The sequence below is a fragment of the Phlebotomus papatasi genome, chromosome 1, assembly GCF_024763615.1.
Source record: "Phlebotomus papatasi isolate M1 chromosome 1, Ppap_2.1, whole genome shotgun sequence".
In the NCBI taxonomy this organism is placed as follows: Eukaryota; Metazoa; Arthropoda; class Insecta; order Diptera; family Psychodidae; genus Phlebotomus; species Phlebotomus papatasi.
The window spans coordinates 78,493,966-78,515,521 of NC_077222.1; the positions used below are offsets into that span (position 1 = coordinate 78,493,966).

At 33.0% G+C, this 21,556-nt stretch overlaps 1 protein-coding gene across 4 annotated transcripts in view; it reads right to left on the reverse strand.

The window, feature by feature from the left end:
• Positions 1-6,233: 6,233 nt before the first annotated feature.
• Positions 6,234-21,556, reverse strand: part of LOC129797867 (lachesin-like) — a 122,137-nt gene continuing 106,814 nt past the window's right edge. For 3 of the 4 annotated variants that reach the window (XM_055844769.1, XM_055859393.1, XM_055853040.1), the window contains exons 7-10: positions 20,009-20,183; positions 14,542-14,693; positions 12,762-12,902; positions 6,234-9,694 (exon numbers count right to left, since the gene is read on the reverse strand). In XM_055844769.1, the coding sequence (XP_055700744.1) occupies positions 9,510-9,694; positions 12,762-12,902; positions 14,542-14,693; positions 20,009-20,183 (653 nt within the window). In that variant the 3' untranslated portion in view covers positions 6,234-9,509. The remainder of the gene's footprint in view (positions 9,695-12,761; positions 12,903-14,541; positions 14,694-20,008; positions 20,184-21,556) is intronic. The other variant, XM_055860208.1, reaches the window with a different exon arrangement.

Here is a 21,556-nt window from a genome sequence, read left to right on the forward strand (position 1 = left end):
CAAATTTACTTCCTGTTAAAATTTATCTACTTGAAGTTCTCTAAATGAAAGTTGTATAACATTTAACCTTTTAACGACGAGACAGTTTTCGCTGACCGAAAATCAGCAATAAAAGTTAAACCGATAAACAAAACCAGTAAAAGGTCTTACATCTAATCTAACCTTCGAAAAGCCAACAGATTCTGATTCAGTGTATTTCTTGCCTCTATGAACGTCAAGAACAATATTAGAATAGAAAATTTAAGTAATTTTTCTGACGATACCAATGACTGATAATTTTCACTCTAATGAAAAATATTATATTTGAGTATTGTAAAAATTGGAAGAATAAAAAATAATTAAAATCAATTTTCAATATGAAAATTTAAAAATTCGCCATTTTTGAGCTTCAAAATTTACTATATAGCAAATAGCTGGAGACTTGCAAAAAATATCCTAGATTCCTTCAACCTTCTACTTTGCAATTACGTACAAACATAAGGAAAAAATAACCTTAGCTAGTCAAGAAAAATTATTTTCTTTATGGGACACCGGTGTTCCAATCGTCCTTAAAGGGTTAAACTATATTTTCTGCAATTTAGGGGAGATTTGAGCTATGAAGTTCTATTCATATACGAATTTTCACATATATAATATTAAAAGGGGTTCCACAGAATGAATTTTTAAAAGTTTTAAATGAAAATTTTAGAAAATTTATTTTAAATTTTAAATATTGTATATTTTTAATTTAATTTTACTTCTAATGTTTCATATGCCTAAGAACTTAAAATAAATATATTTTTTTATAATGTTGAATAAAGTTAGAGAAAATATGCTGCTCTCTAGTATTTTTGACCTATGTAATCCCTTAAGGGGTTATGTGGGTCACGTAGACTAAAAAACAGCATATTTTCTTGACATCGTTTTTCGACATAGTAAAAAAATAAAAAAAAGTAATTAAAAAAATATTCGAACTCTAAAGCATATCAAAAGTACAGTATTTTAACTACATTTTCTAAAATTCTTATTTCAAAATTTTAAAAATTTAGCTATTTGGAGACGGTTTTTGAAAAAAAGTCTTTTCGGTGGACAAGATTTTTCAAAGTATATTCATCTGACGTCAAAAACTAAATATTTCCTGTTATTTGATGATTTAAACTCGACTTGAACGGTGATGTTTTTTTTTACCTCGATCACAACTTACTTCACAAGAAAAAACGTAATGTTAAAATATGCCGAAAATTGTATTTTTTGTATAAAAGTTTAACTCATCAACTAACAGGAAATATTTAGTTTTTTGACGTCAGATGAATGTACTCTGAGAAATCTTGTTCACCGAAAAGAAGTTTTTTTTCGAAAAAGGTCTCCGAAAATTAGGTCCAAACGGATGAATTTTTAAGATTTCCAATTGAAAATTTCAGAAAATATAATATATATATAGTTTAAATATTATTCTTTTATGTACATAAAAACTTAAATATAAATAATGGGTAAACTATTATATTGAAAAAATAATGATAATATGGTGTTTTAAAGTCTTTTTAACCCACATAACCCCTTAGATTCGATTGAATTCTGTCACATCAGATAATTCCTGAAAGAGGTAACCGTCATTAAATTTTCCTTCTAAATAAAAATGACTAAAAAAACCAATCTTGCTTATAGAAATTTTGTGATGTCTTAAATGAAAATGTAATTTCTGCATTTTGTAAATTTTCGTTTCTTAATGAAAAAAGTGGTAAAATATTTTATTAGGTTTAACAATGAACCCATGTGTTTAAACCGGTGGCAACGAAAATCCCGAAAGCCAAATTCTCGAATTCCAAAATACCGAAAAGGCCAAAATCCTGAAAACCAAAATCCCGAATGCTAAAATCCTGAATTTTCAAAATCCTAAAAGGGATGATTTATATGGAGGAAAATGTTTAAAATAATTTCCAAAGACACAGAAGATTTCCCTTTGCCCCCAACAAGCGTGGATACAATCGTGGGAGTAGCTCATTTTTAAGAATTCGGGATTTTGGCTTTCGGGATTTTGGCGTTCGGGATTTTGGCTTTCGAGATTTTGGCGTTCGGAATTTCGACTGGGACCCGTTTAAACATTCCTCGAAGGTCTCACCTCTTTTTATTATTTCATCAGGTCATACTTCTTTTTATTGCGAGGATCTTAATTACACTTTATTTTATTTTTCAAAGGATCACCAGCAACAAGAGAGATTTGAAACTCCATTTTCCAATTTCAATCTATCAGTTTAGTAAAATAGTAAGTAATCGTTCCAACTTTAAACTTAAACTGATTTTCATGAAGTATTGCAAATTTTGAATTAGGACATTGAAAGTAACTGCCCGTCTATATATACTATCATGTGTTGTTTCCCCTTAATTACTTTAAAGATTACGTACTTTACAATTTCAATTATATGTGTGTACGGGATCATATTGACTGAAATTCATCTACCGTATAAAGTTCACAGTAAAGTAGTTTGAGAGAATTCTCACTATTAAAGTAGTTTGGCGAATCCTGCGAAATATTTACCATCAACATTCCTCCGTAACTCCGGGTTGGTGCTCTTGTAAGGTCATTCATGTGTTCAAATTAATGGTGAAACGAGCGAAAATTCCTGGACACCAGCTAAATCCAAAACCACATTGATTTTCACTCAAGAAAGTTAGGGAACTCTTTTAGCAACAGATATGGAGGAGTTGACCAACCAAGTCCCATTGGACTCTTTGCAGAATAAATAAATATGGGTGCGCGCTTCAACAATTTTCCCATCTTATCCACAGCAAATAATGAAAGTTTTCCTTTTTTGACTGTCTCTTTTAAAATTACATTTTACGTAATCTCGTGAGATGGTAAAATTTCTAAGATCTGTCCAATTTTCAGTTAGTAGAAACTTTGAAGACTTCTTTAAGACGAAAATTAACTTCCAAAAGAAAAGTGTTTATCAAACATCAGAAAAGATCCAATGTATTTATATAGTGGTTTGGTAGTGTATTCTTCAAATTTGATATTCTTAGCAAAAGTTAAATGGGGTTATTCATAAGCAATTAACCAATTAGAGTGGCTCGAGTTCCTGGTTCTCCGAAAAAATATATGAGTTCCCCGTGAGTTCCCTGAAAAATGTATGGATTTCCCGGGTTCCCGGAGAGTTCACTGTAAAAAGTATGGGGTCCCCGAATTCCCCGTGAGTTTCTCGGGTATCCCGAAAAGATATTGATAATTTAAAACGGAATTAAACATTTTCTTAAAGCCATATTAAAGGGACAGATAATCCTAACTGGCTTATGTAGGTGAGATTCTTAACATGAGCTAATTCGGAATGTATATGTAAATTCGATTTAGAGCTGAAGTTGGGGGACGCCATTCAGTTATCTTGAATAAAATTCGTGAAATTATACAAATTTTGTATTTAAACCAAAATATCAAGGATTTGGATGAACTAACAGAAAAATGATATATGGGTGAAATGGGTGAAATGTAGGCCAGAATGTTCTCTATAATTTTGCGGTAGAACTTGATCTCATCGATTAATCATAAGCCGAGATAATCGAGGTTGTTTCTGAACTTGTTTTTCGACCAGAGCGCCCCAAGTGTTCATTTGGTGAACTTCAACTATATCAAAGAATTGTTGTATATTGTGAGACATTCCATTTAAAACCCTATTTTAAGTGTCTTGGTCGAGTATAAGCAGTCAAATTGGCATCTGAGTGGTTTCAAAACGATATGGGATTTTTTTTCATACTTCAATGACAAAATCGGACAGATCGAATGGTCTGATCGAAAAATGATGTATGAAGGAAATGTAGACATAAATCTCCTCTACAATTACGCCAAAGTAATCATCAAAATCGGTTCAGCGACAGTCGATATAATTGAGGTTATTTGATATTGAAATTGGTTTTTTCGTCTGTGGCGCCCCTGATGTGTGGGTCCCACGAAGTTCAAATGTTCTAGAAAGTTGTAGCATTTGGTGAGATCTTTCGTTTGAGCCCTACATGTAATATGATTTTTTGAATTTCTTGAACTTTGACCCCTCATATCACCGATTCTATTAAAATCACAGCGAACCCACTCCTCTTTTTGGAAACGTCATAGCCTAGACTACAACACTCTAAAATTTCATTAACTTGCACAAAGGAATTTTTGAGACAAATGAGTTTGAATTTTGATGAACTTTGACGCTATCGCAGCGCCACCTGTGGTGACTTTTTGAACTTCCATCTGAAAGTGCTCATCGAGACGAAACCGAAAACCCAAAATTTAGCTCAAAATGAAAATTAGAACACTGGTAAAAAAAAAGGATGAAATTGATCCTTTTGCAAAGGATGGATCACATTTACATGTTCTATTATAACAAATGTGCATTCAGAGTTCGAAATTTGATCCACCCTTTGCAAAAGGATCAAATTTGGATCAATTTGATCCTTTTATTTTTATCAGTGAACCGGAGATAGAGGCCGGTCAATTTTCGAATTTTGATCCCTTATAGCTCGGGTCAAGGGTTATCGATCGACTTAAGTATTTTTTTGTTTGATAGGTATAATCAGCGGCTATAACATACTAAAATTTAAGCCCGATGTACAAAGGAATTTTTGAGTTATTTAACTTAGAAAATTGAAAAATCTTCTTTTTAAAAATAGCGCTCCTAGCGGTAGTTTTATGAACATGCGATGTTTTAAGGTCAAGTAGCATTTCACTTACCGAACTCACTTACCTGAATTTTTCTGCAAGACAATGAGGCCATTTACATCACCGCATTAGATTGGGATTTGTTTAATTTTTCTCGATATAAACGGCAAATCCAATACGACCCCTCGTATCGAATTGGATTGGATTTAAATTGTCCCAACTGTCCCAAACATTTTCGGAGCGCGCGAAGCGAAATTCGGAGTTGCATTTGACGTTAAAACTAACCTATCATTTGTGTTGTTTTGGTAAGGAAGTCGCACAAAATAAAATTTTCAGGACTTTTTTTGTGTATTGTGCAAGGATATGGACAATGACAAGTTTAAAAGAGGTGGCAAAGCAAGGAGACTAAGCTCCTCTTCTAAATTGATCAGGAGAAGGAGGTTGTTGTGATGATAAATAAAAAAATCGCAACCAAGAAGTTTTTGCAGAGTTCCTCAAACAAGGATATGAACGTAATATTAAGCAAATTGTGTAGTTAAATTTAAGAATCTTAAGCAAAATATCCAACTTAAATTGAAAATATTATTTTTAACCTCACAAAAATGGCATCCCGCTAAAAATCCAATTCAATCTCAACAGTACGATGTAAACAAACAAGATTGGATTCGGATTTTGGGACAATCCAATCTCAATCTAATGCGACGATGTAAATGGCCTCAATGTCATTTTCTGAAGGAACTTAAAACGATTTTCTAACTTTAGGTAGTCACCGCTATTTTGCAAATAAAAGTCTTTGTTGAAATTCAGCAATTTTGAATTTTTTTGGCAGATTCTAAATACAATTTATTCCAATTGAGAATTGAAACGGCCTTGCGAAATGCTTGAACTTGTGACTTATAAAAATGAAACTCCTCAAAAGTACTTTCTCATCATATATTGATTGATAACCGATATAAGCGTAAATCCGATTTGAATAAAAATGCTAATCCGTTCATAACCGCTGTATTACAGGTTCGTAAATAATGAAAAATAGCTCAGACTTGTAATAAATTTCAAGACCATTCCAGCGAACCTAAATATGGCTTCATTTGGATGATAAATACATTTCTAGAGCCTTTTGAACCTTTGATCTTGAAAACCCGTTATTAATGAATGATTTCGTAGTATTTTCGTATATAACATAGCATATCTAAGACATATCTTATCTAGCAAATATAATTAAAAAAAACTTAGTTTTGCAGGGGAAGGGGAGGGGAAAAGCAGTTTCTTTTATTTTCTGTTACACGACAACAGTTTGTATAAATAAAATTAACTAAAACTTATTGGCAATTACAATAATAAATTCTCTATTTAATTTAATTAAATTAAGGAACGATTCCAGCAAATCTATGAATTATATATCCTCACCTCATCCTTTCGGTTTTGGTTCCCAAACAGATATCTCGTCAAGCTCTTAACTGGGGTGGTTTAATTGAATGGGTGGGCCTTATGACGTCTTATGCGACTGACGTATATTGACAAAGTCTCCTTGATGAGAATCTTTTGCTGCCAATAGCACAACAATTTGTCTCTCACAGTGGAAAGAAACCAATAAAATCGTAATAATAAAAAAAGAACAAAGTTATGAAGTTTGATATATTTTTCCTTTATTACAACATTGTAGACTCATATTTACAACTTTCTTCCGCACATTTATCATCTCCAATTGGTTATTATTAATACTGATAATATAGTACATCTCTCACTACACCATTCAGCATATTTTTCTTTTCCTGTTTCAGGATAAACTCTAGTCCATCTTCGGTGAAATTTTTGCACCCTAAACCCACATTAATCAAAATGGTAAGATGCTCGCTTTTTTTTAAGGATATAAATGATGTGCACGAAATTTCAATACTCCTCTCATTTCACCTCAAATTTGTGAACTTTAAAACATGATTAATACCTTTTTCTTTGTTCTAACAAACTCACATGCTTTTGGCACCTCATAAAATGTTAAAATTGAGAACTCTTGGTTCATACGGTTCACGTTGTCTCACGACGTTGCCACCCTACAAGTCCTTCTGGTCAAAATATTGTCTGCTATGTACAACTGATACCACACAATTTAGAGATTGTATCTTAACGGGGGTGCTCAAGAAAGAGTAAATCGCCAAGGATTCGTACGATTCTAGGCCTCAAGATGGAAATGAGATATCCAAATTATGTGCCTAAGAGCCTTCTAATTGCATCCGGAAAGATAAAAACCCTCACTGTATACTTTCTCTGTCTTCTAATGTTTTATTCAAGGTGTAATTAGCACAGAAATTTCTCGCCTGATAAAGTGAGTGAATACAATAAATTCAACCGAAATCAGTACGTATTATCCTTTTCTGATAACCAAAAGACGGTCTCGTTCCTCTTATCGTCAATTTTTGGAATTATTTTGGTTTTATCTGAGGTTGGAAAACTGTGAATTTCTGCTTTAAAAAAAGTTAATAAAATTTTAAATTAATTATTTAACTATTTTTCTGATTTATAGAGTTCAATAATTTTGGAAAATTACTTAATACGTTACCATTATATGGACTTTGTGACAGTGATCTAGGCAAATTCATACTCTTCTTGTTTTTGATACTTAAATACTATTATGGTTCTATTAAAACATTTTTGTCTACATCGGTATAAATAAAAGATCTTGAATTGGCCAACAATTTAAAAACTGTTTAGATTGTACAGCTTATTTCGCTTTTCTGTTTAACCCTTTAACGACGAGACACTTTTTAAGGACTGAAAATCAACAATAAAAATTAAACTGAGAAACATAATCAATGATAAGTCTTACATCTAACCTTGGAAAGTCCAACAGAGTCTGATTAGGTGTATTTTGTGCTTCTATGAACAATAGGGACAAAAATAGCCCAAAAATTTAAGTAATTTTTCTGGCAATACCAATGAATAATATTTTTCGCTTTAATGAAAAATATTACGTATTAGTATTGTAGTTTTTATTGCCAAAAGGTTTAGCTTTAAAAAAAATAGAAGTATAAAAAATAAAGAAAATCAATTATGAATTTGAGAATTTAAAAATTCGTCATTTTTTAGCCTAAATATTTATTAAATAGCAAATAGCTAAAGACTTACAAAAAAATATTCTAGATTCCTTCAACCTTCTACTTTACAATTATATACAGTCATAAGAAAAAAATAACTTTAGGTAGTCAGGAAAAATTATTTTCTTTATGGGACACCGGTGTTCCAGTCGTCCGTAAAGGGTTAAAAAAAAGTGGAAAATTTCTGAGATTAACCCTTTAACGACGAGACAGTTTTCGCTGACCGAAAATCGGCAATAAAAATAAAACCGATAAACAAAATTTGTGAAATGTCTTACATCTAACCTTCGAAAAGCCATCAGAGTCTGATTTGGTATAATTTTTGCCTCAATGAAAGATATGGACAAAAATAGCCCAAAAATTTAAGTAATTTTTCTGACGATACCAATGACTGATAATTTTCACTCTAATGAAATATATTATGTTTGAGTATTGTAGTTTCTTGTTCCAAAACGGTTTTGCTTAAAAAGACGTGGAAGTATCAAAAATAATTAAAATCAATTTTTAATACGAAAATTTCAAAATTCGTCATTTTTTACCTTAAAAATTTACAATAAAGCAAATAGTTAGAGATTTGCAAAAAATATCCTAGGTTCCTTCAACCTTCTACTTTGCAATTACGTATAAACATAAGAAAAAATAACTTTAGGTAGTCAGGAAAAATTATTTTTTTTTATGGGACATCGGTGTTCCAATCGTCCTTAAAGGGTTAAAAAGAAATGGTACGTTGTACGAGATAATTTTGATATTGTATATAAACTGAAATTAATCGTAACTATCGTCATAAATTGTAAATGAATAGGCATTAACCAGTAACAAGTTTTACCTGTTTCTTTTTACTTGAATTTGGTTTCCTTTTCTAAGGATTATATTTAACCCTTTCAGGACGAGTGGGTCACCAGTGGCCCAACCATTTTTTTCTGGCTAGAACAAAATAGAATAAAACATAGTCGAAGGAATATTTTCGTTCTTGTATCACCAGTGTCCCTGGTTCTTAAAGGATTAAAGTTTACATAAAATGCTATTTTTATTCTTGTTTTCTAAAGACCTTTTATTTAGCTTCATGAAAAACAAAAACTGATCTATCAGAACCAAGACCTACAATAACTTTAGTATCAAAACACGGTGAATATACTTTCGCCTAGATTACAGACACAAAGCGAATTGCTGGAAAAATAACAAGTATTTTCCTGAATGTTTGGACCAAATCTTATAAAGACTTCTGAGAACATAATCAAAGAAGAAAGTTCAAAATGGGTGAATGCACGAAACCACGCATTACTCAATCTTGTTTTCTGAATACAGAATATCATTCACCAAACTTGTGGCTGTACCTTGTGACCTTTTTATCCCATCCATTCATCTATATAAGAAATATATCATCTATCTACCTTTTAGATTTTCATCTAAAATGTAATTATGATATTAACAATTATTTTTTATAATTTATTTAAATAAATACACTATAACCGGAACCATGGGACTTCTTTCACTATTTCCCATGCTGAGTGTTTTTTGGATTTTTTGTTGTGTCTTTTGAGGCCATTGTAGCGATTAAAATATTATGATACTCACATGTGGGTGGACACACGTTCTTTCTCTCTTATGTACAATCAAATCAAAAGAGTATTTTTCAATTAAATAGCATCTGGCAGGAGATGCTGCAGAGAACATTCACTTGGCATGTGCCCCATGAGAATGGGAACACAAATGTTTCACCCTTCAGCACGTCCCTTCGCGTCCTGTCACCAAAATACCCTGCGCTACGATTTATTCTAATCCGCTTGCTCCCGAGAGCGTCATAGTCATCTGATGGCTATCAAGAGGGCCTGTAGCATCACAGCCGCCACGATGCAGTGCACCACCCACATTGGGGTGCTGGTGCCGCTCGAGTCGCTATCCCGCGAATACATGATGTCATGCAGGGGTTGATTGGCCTCGGCGTGCCCACCGTAGGGGGCCTCGTGCACTGGGAAAAATGTAGGGTAATCTGTCAAGAAGACATCGTACAAATTACACAACACTCCTCATTCAACCAGAATTCTTTACAAAATATGCGCCTTTTTCGGGAAAAAGCACCTACACCGGGGGGCCAATATCGCACCGTGGATGCACAGAAAAAATATCGCTCCTTGGAAATTACAAGGGGAGGGGTCAACTCACTTTTTTGCAATTTTGAGATTCTAATGCACTTAGAAAGATAATTTAATAAATTTTAATAGTAATCAATTTAATAAATTGATTACTTGCATAATTTTGTTTGAAGTAAAGGGGCACAAAATATATTTATCGTTCAAATTTTTGTGAAATAGGGGACTAACTCAAGAAAGTTGATCGCTTGTCATTTTAATTTCAGCAAAATTTGTACATAATTTAGAACGACAAGGAGCTAACTCATTAAAAAACATATTCTGAAAGGTAAAAATATAAAAGTTTCGATTTTTATATTAGTGATCATACAAATAAAAAAGAAATAAATTGTTTTTGTGCAGCCATTAAATTGAGATACTTATTTACACAAAGTGGAATCTTTCATGCTGTCTCCTAAAAAATGGCCGCAAATTAGTTGTCCCCTTGTAATTTCCACGGAGCGATATATTTTGTAAAATTATTCGAGAAGAAGATTGCACAGAAAAGCTATGCAAGCCATTGGATTGTGATAAGGCGTGTCGATCTCAGGGCAGACCTAGGTCAAGGTAGCTGAATCAAATTTAGAATTTTGCCTTGGAGTGCCTAGAGATCGAACCCGGACATCTTCCTGAAGTGGTGGAGAATCGACAGAAATGGGATGCAATAGGGATAACCAATTGAAAATCAAGATGATAATGATGAAAATTGTTTGTAAATGTTTGTGAATTATTTTTGGAAATTAAAAAAAAAAATCGTAAAACGCGTAGAAAAAAGTTCGTAAAAGTTTGTATACTTTTACAAACGACGAGCATTTTTTTTTGTTATTTTTACGAACACTTGTTCATAAATGTCCATAAAATTTTGCCATTTATTCGTAAAGTTTTGTCAGAAAAATAAAAATGTACGAATAAATACTTGCAATTGAACAAAAAATTCTCGTAAAAAGCTCAAGATTATGAACAATATTTGTGAAAGAATAAAAACTTTAACGAACCTTTTTTGTGGAAAAATTATAGGTTTTTAATTAAATTATAAATCTCAATTTTCAAGGAATGTTCTTTTCATTTAATTGTCATTAAAAAGTATATTATCATTATCTGGCATATTACAGGGTATGAAATGGAAAAATGTCATTTTTTCACTAAAGATTTCAGAAAATATTTTGAAAAGGTCACTAAGAACCTTAATAGACTTTAATAGACTTAATAGAATATTTAGCCTGTAAAATTCGACAGTAAAGGATTACATAAAAGAAATTTATGTAAAGGACTTCTAATGAATTGTCCTAATTATTATTGATTATATTATTAAATTGATTAGGATAAATCTTTACTGCCAAATTTTATAGACTGAATATCTTCGGGGACAGCCTATAGAAAACAATAGAAAATAGCACAATAGAAAAGGGTTTAGAAAATCTAAAATTGTGGAAAATTTTTAGATTACACCTTTTAAGGGATTATATGGGTCTCACGTCAAAAAAAATCATTTTTTTTATTTTTGTATTTTATAGTATAACATTTGAAAACTATTTTCTGAAAATTTCAAGTGAATCGGAATAAAACTCACAGAGGTAGAGCAGTTTTAGTTCTGCATTCCTCACGCGCGTGTATTGTTGTAAAACTTTAAACGCGTTTTTCTCAAAACACCGTTTTACAATGCGGTAAGTCAAGATTAGTCAGAGTCGTCTACTGAACCGAACTTTCTGAAATTTTGCATACTTCTTTTGAAATGTATTATCTAATGTTTGAACGAAGGATTTGTACTTCCTTTGATCAGAAACATTTTTACAATACAAAATGTGTTGAAAAATAGGGTAAAATTGGTACTTTTTTTTACAAAAATTTTTGCCTAAATCCAAATTTTGTTTCTTCAAAAATTCTTCGTTCATCCACGTTTCCAACTAATCCTCTAACAGAACATATTTGGTTTTTTGATTTCAGATGAACCTACTAGGAGAAATCCTGCCTACTGCAAGGTGTGTTTTTTTGAGGAATGGTTCCGAAAATCAGCTATCAACGGTCGAATTTTCAATATTTTTCAATTTTTTTTTTATTTAGTCCTAAAGTTACTCTTTCGTATCCCAAAAGGTGGAATTTCTAAAATATTTTCGACACCATAAATTATTATCAAAAAAAGGCCTATTTTTGACCTGAGAGACCCATGTAACCCCTTAAGATTAAGTTAAATTCAGAAAGTATGTAAAATTCTCTACCAATTTGTGTGAAACTCTAAAAAAAAATCAGAAATCTTTAAAATCCATAGTGTATGAGTATATATAATACGTAGCTTGAATTAGCAAATGTCCTAGTTTTAAGGCAATTATTATTTTCACTTTTTTGCTCTAAACTGAAAATATTTACACAAAACTGAAAATATTTACAAAGGTTCAGTATAAAAGGAATGAATAAGTTCAACATGAAATAAAGATTTTATAAAAAAATATTTTTTTTTACAAATTAGAACAACAAAACTTTGATGGTCCAGTACGGTTAAATTTCAATTTCACTTAAACTTGAATTTTTGGTTTCCTCTTTCAAGAACGTTTTTGGGTATTACAACTAACTCATAAATTTTTGAAAGATGTTATATTTCGTTATGTATTCAAATATTTTGTTAAAAATACTCTAAACAATCATTATTACGGAAACTTGCTATCAAAGTTGCTTAGAGACACTCGTATATCATCAAGTAGTATAATTAATCACACCATAAAACTCAATTAATTAATATTTGGTGTGAATAAACTGCAGAGGAGAAAAGGAAAGTCAAGGAAATGGGAGTAATGTGTGAGTAAAAGCTTGCGTGACTACTCTTTTAGTTCTGTCGTCAAGTACTCTATAAGTTAGAGATTACATTTTTGAGTCGTAAGTTTATTGGCCCCTCGACAGTGTGATGTTGCAAGGGTAAAATGGGAAGAGGCTTACCGGGTGTAGTTGTCTCTGTAAATGTTTCTGGTGGCGGAGTTGGGATCGCTGTGGTTGACGTCGTTGTAGTTCTTGGTGTCGTTGGTTTTGGCGTTGTTGTTGTTGTAGTACTGGTCGTTGTGGTCGTGGGAATTTTGATTTCTACAAACAGCGAGGAGAAATTTAAGAATTTTCAATACAATAGAAATAACATGCCTTAAATAGGTATTTCTTCCAGATATATGGAATTGGATAGCTGTTTTAATTCAGAATTCTGTAATGCTTTTCTAAACTATTTTGGATAAATTTTAACCAGTAAGCTCAGCAGCGCCATCTTCCTGTCGCAGAACACAACTGTTTCGCTCTTGTCGTAAGAAACAACAGTGCAAGAAATTACTTTTATATTTAATATGATTCACAACTATTTAATTAAAGAATAAGAGCAATTTTCTCACTTCCACCATTAGCTGTAAAGAAGGCCGGAGAAGAATTAGACAGCAAATGAAATTTTCTTTGCATATAATTAGTGAATAAATGTTTGGATCAGTCTGAAGAATATTTCAGTGAATTGGGAGAGGGGTATTTGCTCTGATTAAATTGTGGTTCGCTCAATATTTCTTATAAAGCAAATTAATCGCTGTATAATTCTACCTCTGGCTAAGTCTTCCCTGTCTCCCCAAAGACAAAAAAAAAACAAAATATAACAAAGAAAAAATTCACTAGCAATCTACGGTTCCACCTACATATTTTCAATTATTTTAATAAATTTCTGACTACATTATAGAATGACTATCTATTTTTTTCGTATAAAAGTCATTATGAAATGTCTAACATGATTTAGCGTTCTTGGAAATATTGGAAAATGCAATAAAGTTTGACAAAACTTAAAAGTGACTGAAGAGTATTCAAAGAAAAACTTTTTTTTTAATTTATTCACTCTCGATTGCAGTTATACAATTGACGATTTATTAGAGCGAAAATATATGTCATATAGGAAATAAGAAAAATATAATAAAAACTATTCAAATGTGAATTTGAAATTTTGCAATAACTAATTTTCTTCTATTTTTTTATTCAGTTGAGACGTAGAAAATTTCCAAAAAAAATGTCAGATATGTATTATATTTTCTAATATCCTTTTCCATAAATCTGGCAGAAATTATATAAATACAATACAAAAATTGAAATAATAGGAGAGGATAGGGCAGCTTCACGCAAGCATTTAAAAAGTTTAAAGAAAAAAACTAATTAAATTTTTTTGTTTAATAAAATAATTGTAGAAAAAGTTGAGTTGCATGAAACTGCTCCACTCTCCTCTATATTTCGACGTAGTGCGCCTTTGAATTGGGGCAGCTTTAAAGTTGGACTTTTTCACTTTTTTATAGATGAAACTAGAGCTTATTGTGATATAATTCTCCTCTACAAATCAATTGCGAAGCTAAATTATTTTATGATAGGGGAAACTGGATCAAAAGTAAACACGGGGTAGTTGTAAACACTGCAATTTTTTTATTTCGATATTTGAATTTAGAGAACGAGACCTATATGAATTCATAGATACTATAGGGATCCTCGTCCACTGAAGAAATGGTCGACATAAAATCGAGTAGTTTAGATATAAATATTAGTATTTCGTACTACCCTAAGTTTACTACTGCCACAGTCTCTTCTAGGGTTCAATTCTATTTACAAAACTGAAAAAAGCCCAATTTCAAAGCTGCCTAATTCAGAACCGCCCCACTTCTCCCGATAATTTAAATTTTATAAAATATACTCGAATGATATTGTCAATTATAATTACCATAAATTCGGATGGTTCCATTAGCTCTGCCCAGTGAGTTTGTCGATATGCAAGTGTAAATTCCTAAATCGGATCGACTAAAATTGTGGACGACCAATTTTAGCCGGAACTCGTATGGGGACAATTTCTCTTCGGATATGTGATGCTTTTTCCTGTGCAATGTACGCAATAATTAACATTTATGTGGTGAAACACAAAAGGTACTTTAGTTAGTGTGGGATTTTGGCCATGCCACCACACAAGCCAGTAGGGATGGAATGCAACCAAGTGGCGGAAATGTACGATGATGTGTTGCCCTGTAATATGGGGCAACATAAAAGGTTTCGCATTAGGGTATAAAATAGGGGTCCATTGACTCAAAGCTCACACTATCTAAGCTCATTCCTTTGGGATTTGCACGTATATGAAAACATCGCACTTTGCCCAACATACAACACCCCTGATAGAGATCTATTAGAACTGGGAAAGGTTCACGTATAGTTGAATGATGAAAAAACGAGCTATTAAAATTTGACAAAAAAAAACGTGTAAGAAAAAACTGACTTTATCGTAGAGGTAAAATCTTAATACCACATTTTATAGATGTTTTATGGCAAGTGTCATCGTTGTTAATTTCTAAGGACTACACATAAATCTAAGTTTTATGATTTTCAAGACGGCTTTGTTGAAAGTTCTATGCACAATAAAAGCGAAATGCCTTTTTATGTGAGATTCTTTTTTAAAAGGGTTATCAAAATTAAAATCATCATTTGCATATTTTCAGTTACTGTGAAGTGGCTTCACAAAAGATTTCCGTACTTCGAAATCATTTCACAGGTTTTTATAACTGTTGATGTCATTTTAATCTACTGCCCAATGTAAAAAAAAGTGATACAAAAATGCGTCAAGTTGAATTGTACTGAAGTACTTATATGCAGATAGAACCCTAATTCTATTCATTTTCCCTATTTGCTTTCGCTTGGATTTATCAGTGAGCATGAGCAAATATTAACATGAAAAAGTGGTTTATGATGTGACACACAATTACTTTTGTTTAATTTCATTGTGTACACATGCGATTGACATTAATTAAAACTAATTCAAGCAAAACAGAACGCTTTTAACTACCTTTCATTAATTTTATAATAATTTAAAAATATATTTGCAAGCCATATTATTATGTCCAGCGCACAGTGACTTTTGCTTGTAAACATACTTTCAAAATTTACCATTAGAGTTACTGAAATCTAGATCTAGTCATCTCGGTCACTCTCATAGGACATTTTGAAAATATATTTACAAACAAATGTCATTGTGCATAGGGCATTATGCCGAGCGCACAATAATATTTGTTTTGTAAATATATTTTTGAAACTGTCTATGAGGGAGCATCTAAACGGGGGGATTTTATTTCGAAATCGCCATTTTGACACAAAAGTCCCCAATTGAGCTTTAGACCGGTGCATTTTTGCTTATCTTTTGGCGCTTAAAAACTCCCTCTTCGAAAGCTCCAATTGTTTATGTTCAAATATTTTGACATTTTAAGTGATTTAATTCTTTTTTGTTTTTCAAAAGATGTTGTTCTCGTGATCTATTTTCAAATTATCAAAAGTCGAAAAGCAGGTGAAATAGGGACACGGTATCGATCTCTCTTCTGAATGTATCGTTTAATCTTCTTAATATGATCGAATTCTTAAATAGACAGAATTAAAGAAATAGTTAAATAGAAAAAAGTTGATTTATAGAAAAATAAAAACTTATGGCTCGGGCACACCTTTTAGATCAAGAAAATTTCATGAAGTCGAATTTCGGATCCATTTCTTTCTCACATGTTTTGCATATGTCTATCTCATTCACTCGCACTCTTTTTCTTCTCTTAAACATCACTCCAAATTCAATTTAGCTCAATCGAGTTTGGTATGCGAAAGAATGAGATAGTCATATGCAAAGCTTTTAAGAAAGAAAGGGATGTGAATTTTGATTTTATGAAATTTTCTTGATCTAAAAGGTGTGCCTGAGCCATTAGGATATTTTTTTTTAAATTTAACAACAATATTGGCATAAAATCCTGTGGTAAGACGGTTTTGATATAGAGTTATTGTGCGTTATACATTATTTCGTACACATAATGCCCAACCTTTGTTTTGCGAACATATTTATGACATTTCAGTAACATTGACTAAAGTCAAGATCTATTCATCTCACTCTCTATTGGTAAAATATTCAAAATATGTTTATGTTTGTTTTTTGTTTATTGGTTTCTTTGTAAATTAGGCTCAGAGCCTCTATATACAACCATGAATGTTACAAATGTTAGAGCGGTTGGAATGACAAGCATTTTGAAATTTTCTGTATGATGTTTATAAAACAAAAATTATTGTACTCAAGCCATTATGGCCATCGCACTATAGGCTTTGTTTTATAAACATGTTTTCGAAACTATTTATGTCCAACGCACAATAACTTTTGTTTGTAAACACGTTTTCAAAATTCTCTATGAGAGTGAGCGAGATGACTAGATCTAGATCTTACTCACTCTCATTGAAATGTCAAAAACATGTTTACTAAACAAAAGTTATTGCGCATTGACCATTATGATAGTAATGACCAGCGCACAATAACTTTTGTTTGTAAACATGTTTTCAAAATTTCCTATGAGAGAGAGCGAGATAACTAAGATCTCGGTTTCATTCACTCTCACTGAAACGTCAAAAACATGTTTACTAAACAAAAGTTATTGTGCGTTGGGCATAAGGGAGATGATTAGATTTAGTTTTCATCCCACTGTCATTGAAATGTCAAACACTTGTTTACAAAACGAATAGGGGAAAGGCTCATAATTTTGTCCAGTTTCTTATTTTGGATACTTTGAGGATAACATTGGACATGAAAAATAAATTGATTAAAATGATGGATTTTTATTCCAATATTTGATGAATAATGAATTCTATCTAAATATTTGTTCTTTTTGGAAGATTTTGACACTAAATACGTTAAATTTTGAATATGATTTGAGTTGAAATTGCTTTGTTGAAAATTCAGTGTGAGCAATTGCTTACGAGAAATATGACAGAACTTCGTGTTTACTTCAGTTCTTATTTAGCAGGTGAAGTACTAACATTTAGGTGAAGTACTAACAATGTTTCTTCGGTTTTTTTGAGTGATATTATTGAATACTCATTGAATATTGTGTTGATTCACGTTAGTAGTGATTTGTACATTTGATCTGAAGTGAGATTTGCCTTGTGAATTAGATTTTTCGTGTGAAAAATGGGAAATGTTTTAAGACATTTACCAGTGAGGTGATGGCTCTTATTTTGGACAGGTGTTTTTCTCACGAAATTTCGTGAAGTTTTAGCTTTTGTGATGACTAGGTTGGACAAATGCCTGGAGAAACAAAGGAGCATCATCTCTACGAAAGAGATGTAGCGAGAAATGCCTTGAAAGGCTCCCGGAAAGGTCAGGGAATGAGCGAATCCGCACGTACTTGGAGTATCGAAGTCAACTCACTTAAATGAATGATATGGAAAGTTTCCGGGCTTCTGTGACATTCTACGTTTCCCTTACATGAACAGGAAGAGGACTTGGTAAGATTGGTTCATGAAATGAAGAACAATGGGCATCCTATTGAGGTGGATTAGCTGTCCAAATTTACAGCCAAGTTGGCCAAATTAATAAACAAGTTGTCCAAAATAAGAACCATAGTCACCTCTACATATCAATTCATTTTTAAACGTATTAAAACTAATTTTAATAAAAATAAGACGATAAATAGTTTGCTAAGTTTCTAAACAACCCTTCTGAAAAGAGAGTAACAAGAAATGTCAATTAGTATTGAAAATATCGCACTTCAAACTTGGAACATCGATGCTTATAAGCAGACTGTCCAAAATTATGAGCCCTTACCCTAGTCATTGTAAGATTTCGCGAAAATCCGTTATTTAGGTTTCAGCTGCAAAACTTTGGATCAGTGATCAGTCAGACATGACATGCAATCAAATTGGCAGATCCAGTCACACTGAATCAATATCAGATGGCACTGTGATCGAGTCTAGGATTTCTCAGCGTGAATATTTTGAATTTGAATTTCGATTTGCGTGGAAATTTGTCAGTCCGTCATTTTGTGTGTTGCGTATAATTTACCACAAATTTCCTGAAGCTCTTTCGTTCTCTTACAAGAAAATCACAAAACAGCAGCTAATTTTGGACTCCTAATTAAGGCTCACCCCTTAACACTGTTAATAGTAACATCAGGGGCCCATCAAGCCTAATAAAAAGTGAAGCTATTTTTCACTCTTCCTTGTAAAAATTTTGCAGATATTGCATCGCGACTTAAACAAATTTACTCGTAGTTGTTGTATAATTTTGGCGAGCTTTATGAAATATGTATTTTTAGATAGCTTTTAATACACGATTTCGAAATATATCAGACTGATAAGTCAATTCTCTGTAGGAAAAAACTTGCCAATAGTCTTCAGTGCCTCTATGCAAAAACGTATATGGAAAAGTGAAATGTCGAGAGGCCCCTGGTAACATAGTTCTCTGCAGTAGGGCATTGTATTTTTCCCGCGTGTGGCGCTGACAACTCCCAAGTAGCACATACTAGTCGTCACGATGCAAATTTTAGTAAATATGACGTAGTGTCTCAGCCGTATCTGAGGCTCTACAAAGTTAAATGACTGAAAGTGGGGAATTGTCAAGAAGTCATACGACTTCAGAAATTCTAACCGATGACCACGGCGACGACTACAGATTTCAGAACATTTTTTGGCGATGTTTTTGATATTGGCGATGTTGTGAAAACAGTTTGTATTTATTGAAAATGTCCGGAAAATTACCTAAACTCTTGGTTTTTCAATTGAAAGTTTAAGCACAAATTTTTAAATAATTATCCTCAATTAATAAAAATCAAATAAATTACATCATTATGGTTTTGAAGATGACGAGAAGTATTTAATCATCAATGTCATTTCGACCTTAATTCTATATAAGATGAGTAGTAGAATGATCGGTTTCCCTCAATAATATATAAATGTGTAACCCATAAGACCAAGGGATATTGAAGGTACCAAGGATAGCACCTTTGGAAGCTTTGAGTAGATGTCATTTAGGGATCAGCCTTATATGTTTCTGTCCATGAATATTTATCATTAGTATCTTGTGAGCGCCATATGTCAATGGCAATTGAGAATACCTAAAACTCAGTGTGAGAAGTAGTTGACAAAGTGCCGTAACACCTCTCAAAGATCCAGACTTTCACCTTGTATATTAATTAGTACCCAAATTAGATTAGATGCACATCTTGCTTAATTGCTGTTCCTGCCACCTATTCAGACGTTGTGCTTTCCGTTCCACCCCTTGAAATACATTCCATGTTTGTGAACGTGGAAATAATTGTCGGTGCGTGACAAAATTTCACCCCCAATTCCCCTTCATTTGTAAGTTCTCCCAACCCAGCAACGTGCAAATATATAGTAGTGAAACTTACCCATCGAGAAGCATTTCGGGTCGAGTGAACGTTTCGTATGAATTTCGCTTCGGAACACTGCCCTTTATCCAATAGTTTACAGATATAGGTGATGCTTCAACCATGCACTCCAGAACAACGTCTGACTCCGCAAGGCCACCAAATAGTGATCTTGGTGTTACAATTTGAGGTGCAACTGCAAGTACAAATATATGCAAAACAATCGTGTACAAATCATTAGTGACAGTGGAATTGGAACGAAACATGAAGGAGGGATTATTGACGTGTAATTGACACAACTGCCATTCAATAGATAGGTTTACACTAGTGATATCCAAATGGGGGTGATGGGTGAGAAATGACCTGCAATATTGCATTTGTCCGTTTGTGCTACTGAAATAAAATGGGTCACTATGGAAGAGAATAAATCCGCCCCACAGGACGACACATCCAACGTCCCAGCGACATTCATCAAGATCCACATACACATCCATTCAATTTGGCCCACACTTCTGCAATCTTTACTTAACAACTCTCTCCATTTCGTGGTAATTGAATTGAGTGTTGCTATTCGAGGGAAAAAATAGGGGTTGCTAATTGGCACAGTAAAGGAAGCTTTCATGATTCTCACAAACAAGTGATTATTATAGTTATTTGTCGTTGAGGATAATAACAATTTATATTCAGGAGAAAGACATTGAAGTACGTTTCGAATATTCAACAAAGAAGAGCACTTATCTAAAACAATTGCAGATTTCTTTATACTATATTAGTATATATATACAAGGTACAATAGGTTTGTTCTGAACTGAACAAATTCTATTTCCTAATCTTCAGATTTCTCCACTCACTGATTCAATTGGGCAGAAGAAAACCAGTGATAAGCCCAGATAAGCTTATGATAGCTGAGATTCTTTACAGGTGACCTCGAAATGCGTGCAACTCGGACTCGGGGTGTTTGCGACTCGGAATGCGTGAAAATTCGATTGTAAATTGAATTTTGGGGGTAAAGAATCGCATCGAACAAACGATTCTCGGCCACCGAAATGGATAAAATTGGTTCGACGCGATTCTTAATAGCCCAATATGTTTCAACTGGAAGGAGATTTGGAGTGTTTGGCGGATTCATAACGAACGTCGTTCTCCCCCGTACCATTATTCGATTGCTTTTTGAGTAATGGCACGACACCCAATCTGGCCAGAAGATCGGAGGTATGTCATGGCATCCGTACAGAGGAAACAGGCGTTTTTGGAGGCATTCCGTGTTGTAAACGGACGAGTTTATGCTGCCCTGCATGAAGAACGCCTTGCTCTGACGTCCACATATGCAGATCGCAATCCAAACCATGTATTTTTTGGAAACGTTTCATAACTTTTGTACCTGTACTTTTTCATACATCCTGTGCGAGACTTTGCGGTGTAATATTGCTGCCCTGGCAATTGTTTGAAGTCTCCTTTTACGTGTGTTTCATCATCCATCAAGATGCACCCACTAAAGCCAGACATAATTTTAGCGTGCAGCCTTCGAGCTCGTGTTTTAACTGACTGACTTTGTGCATCCGTACGATG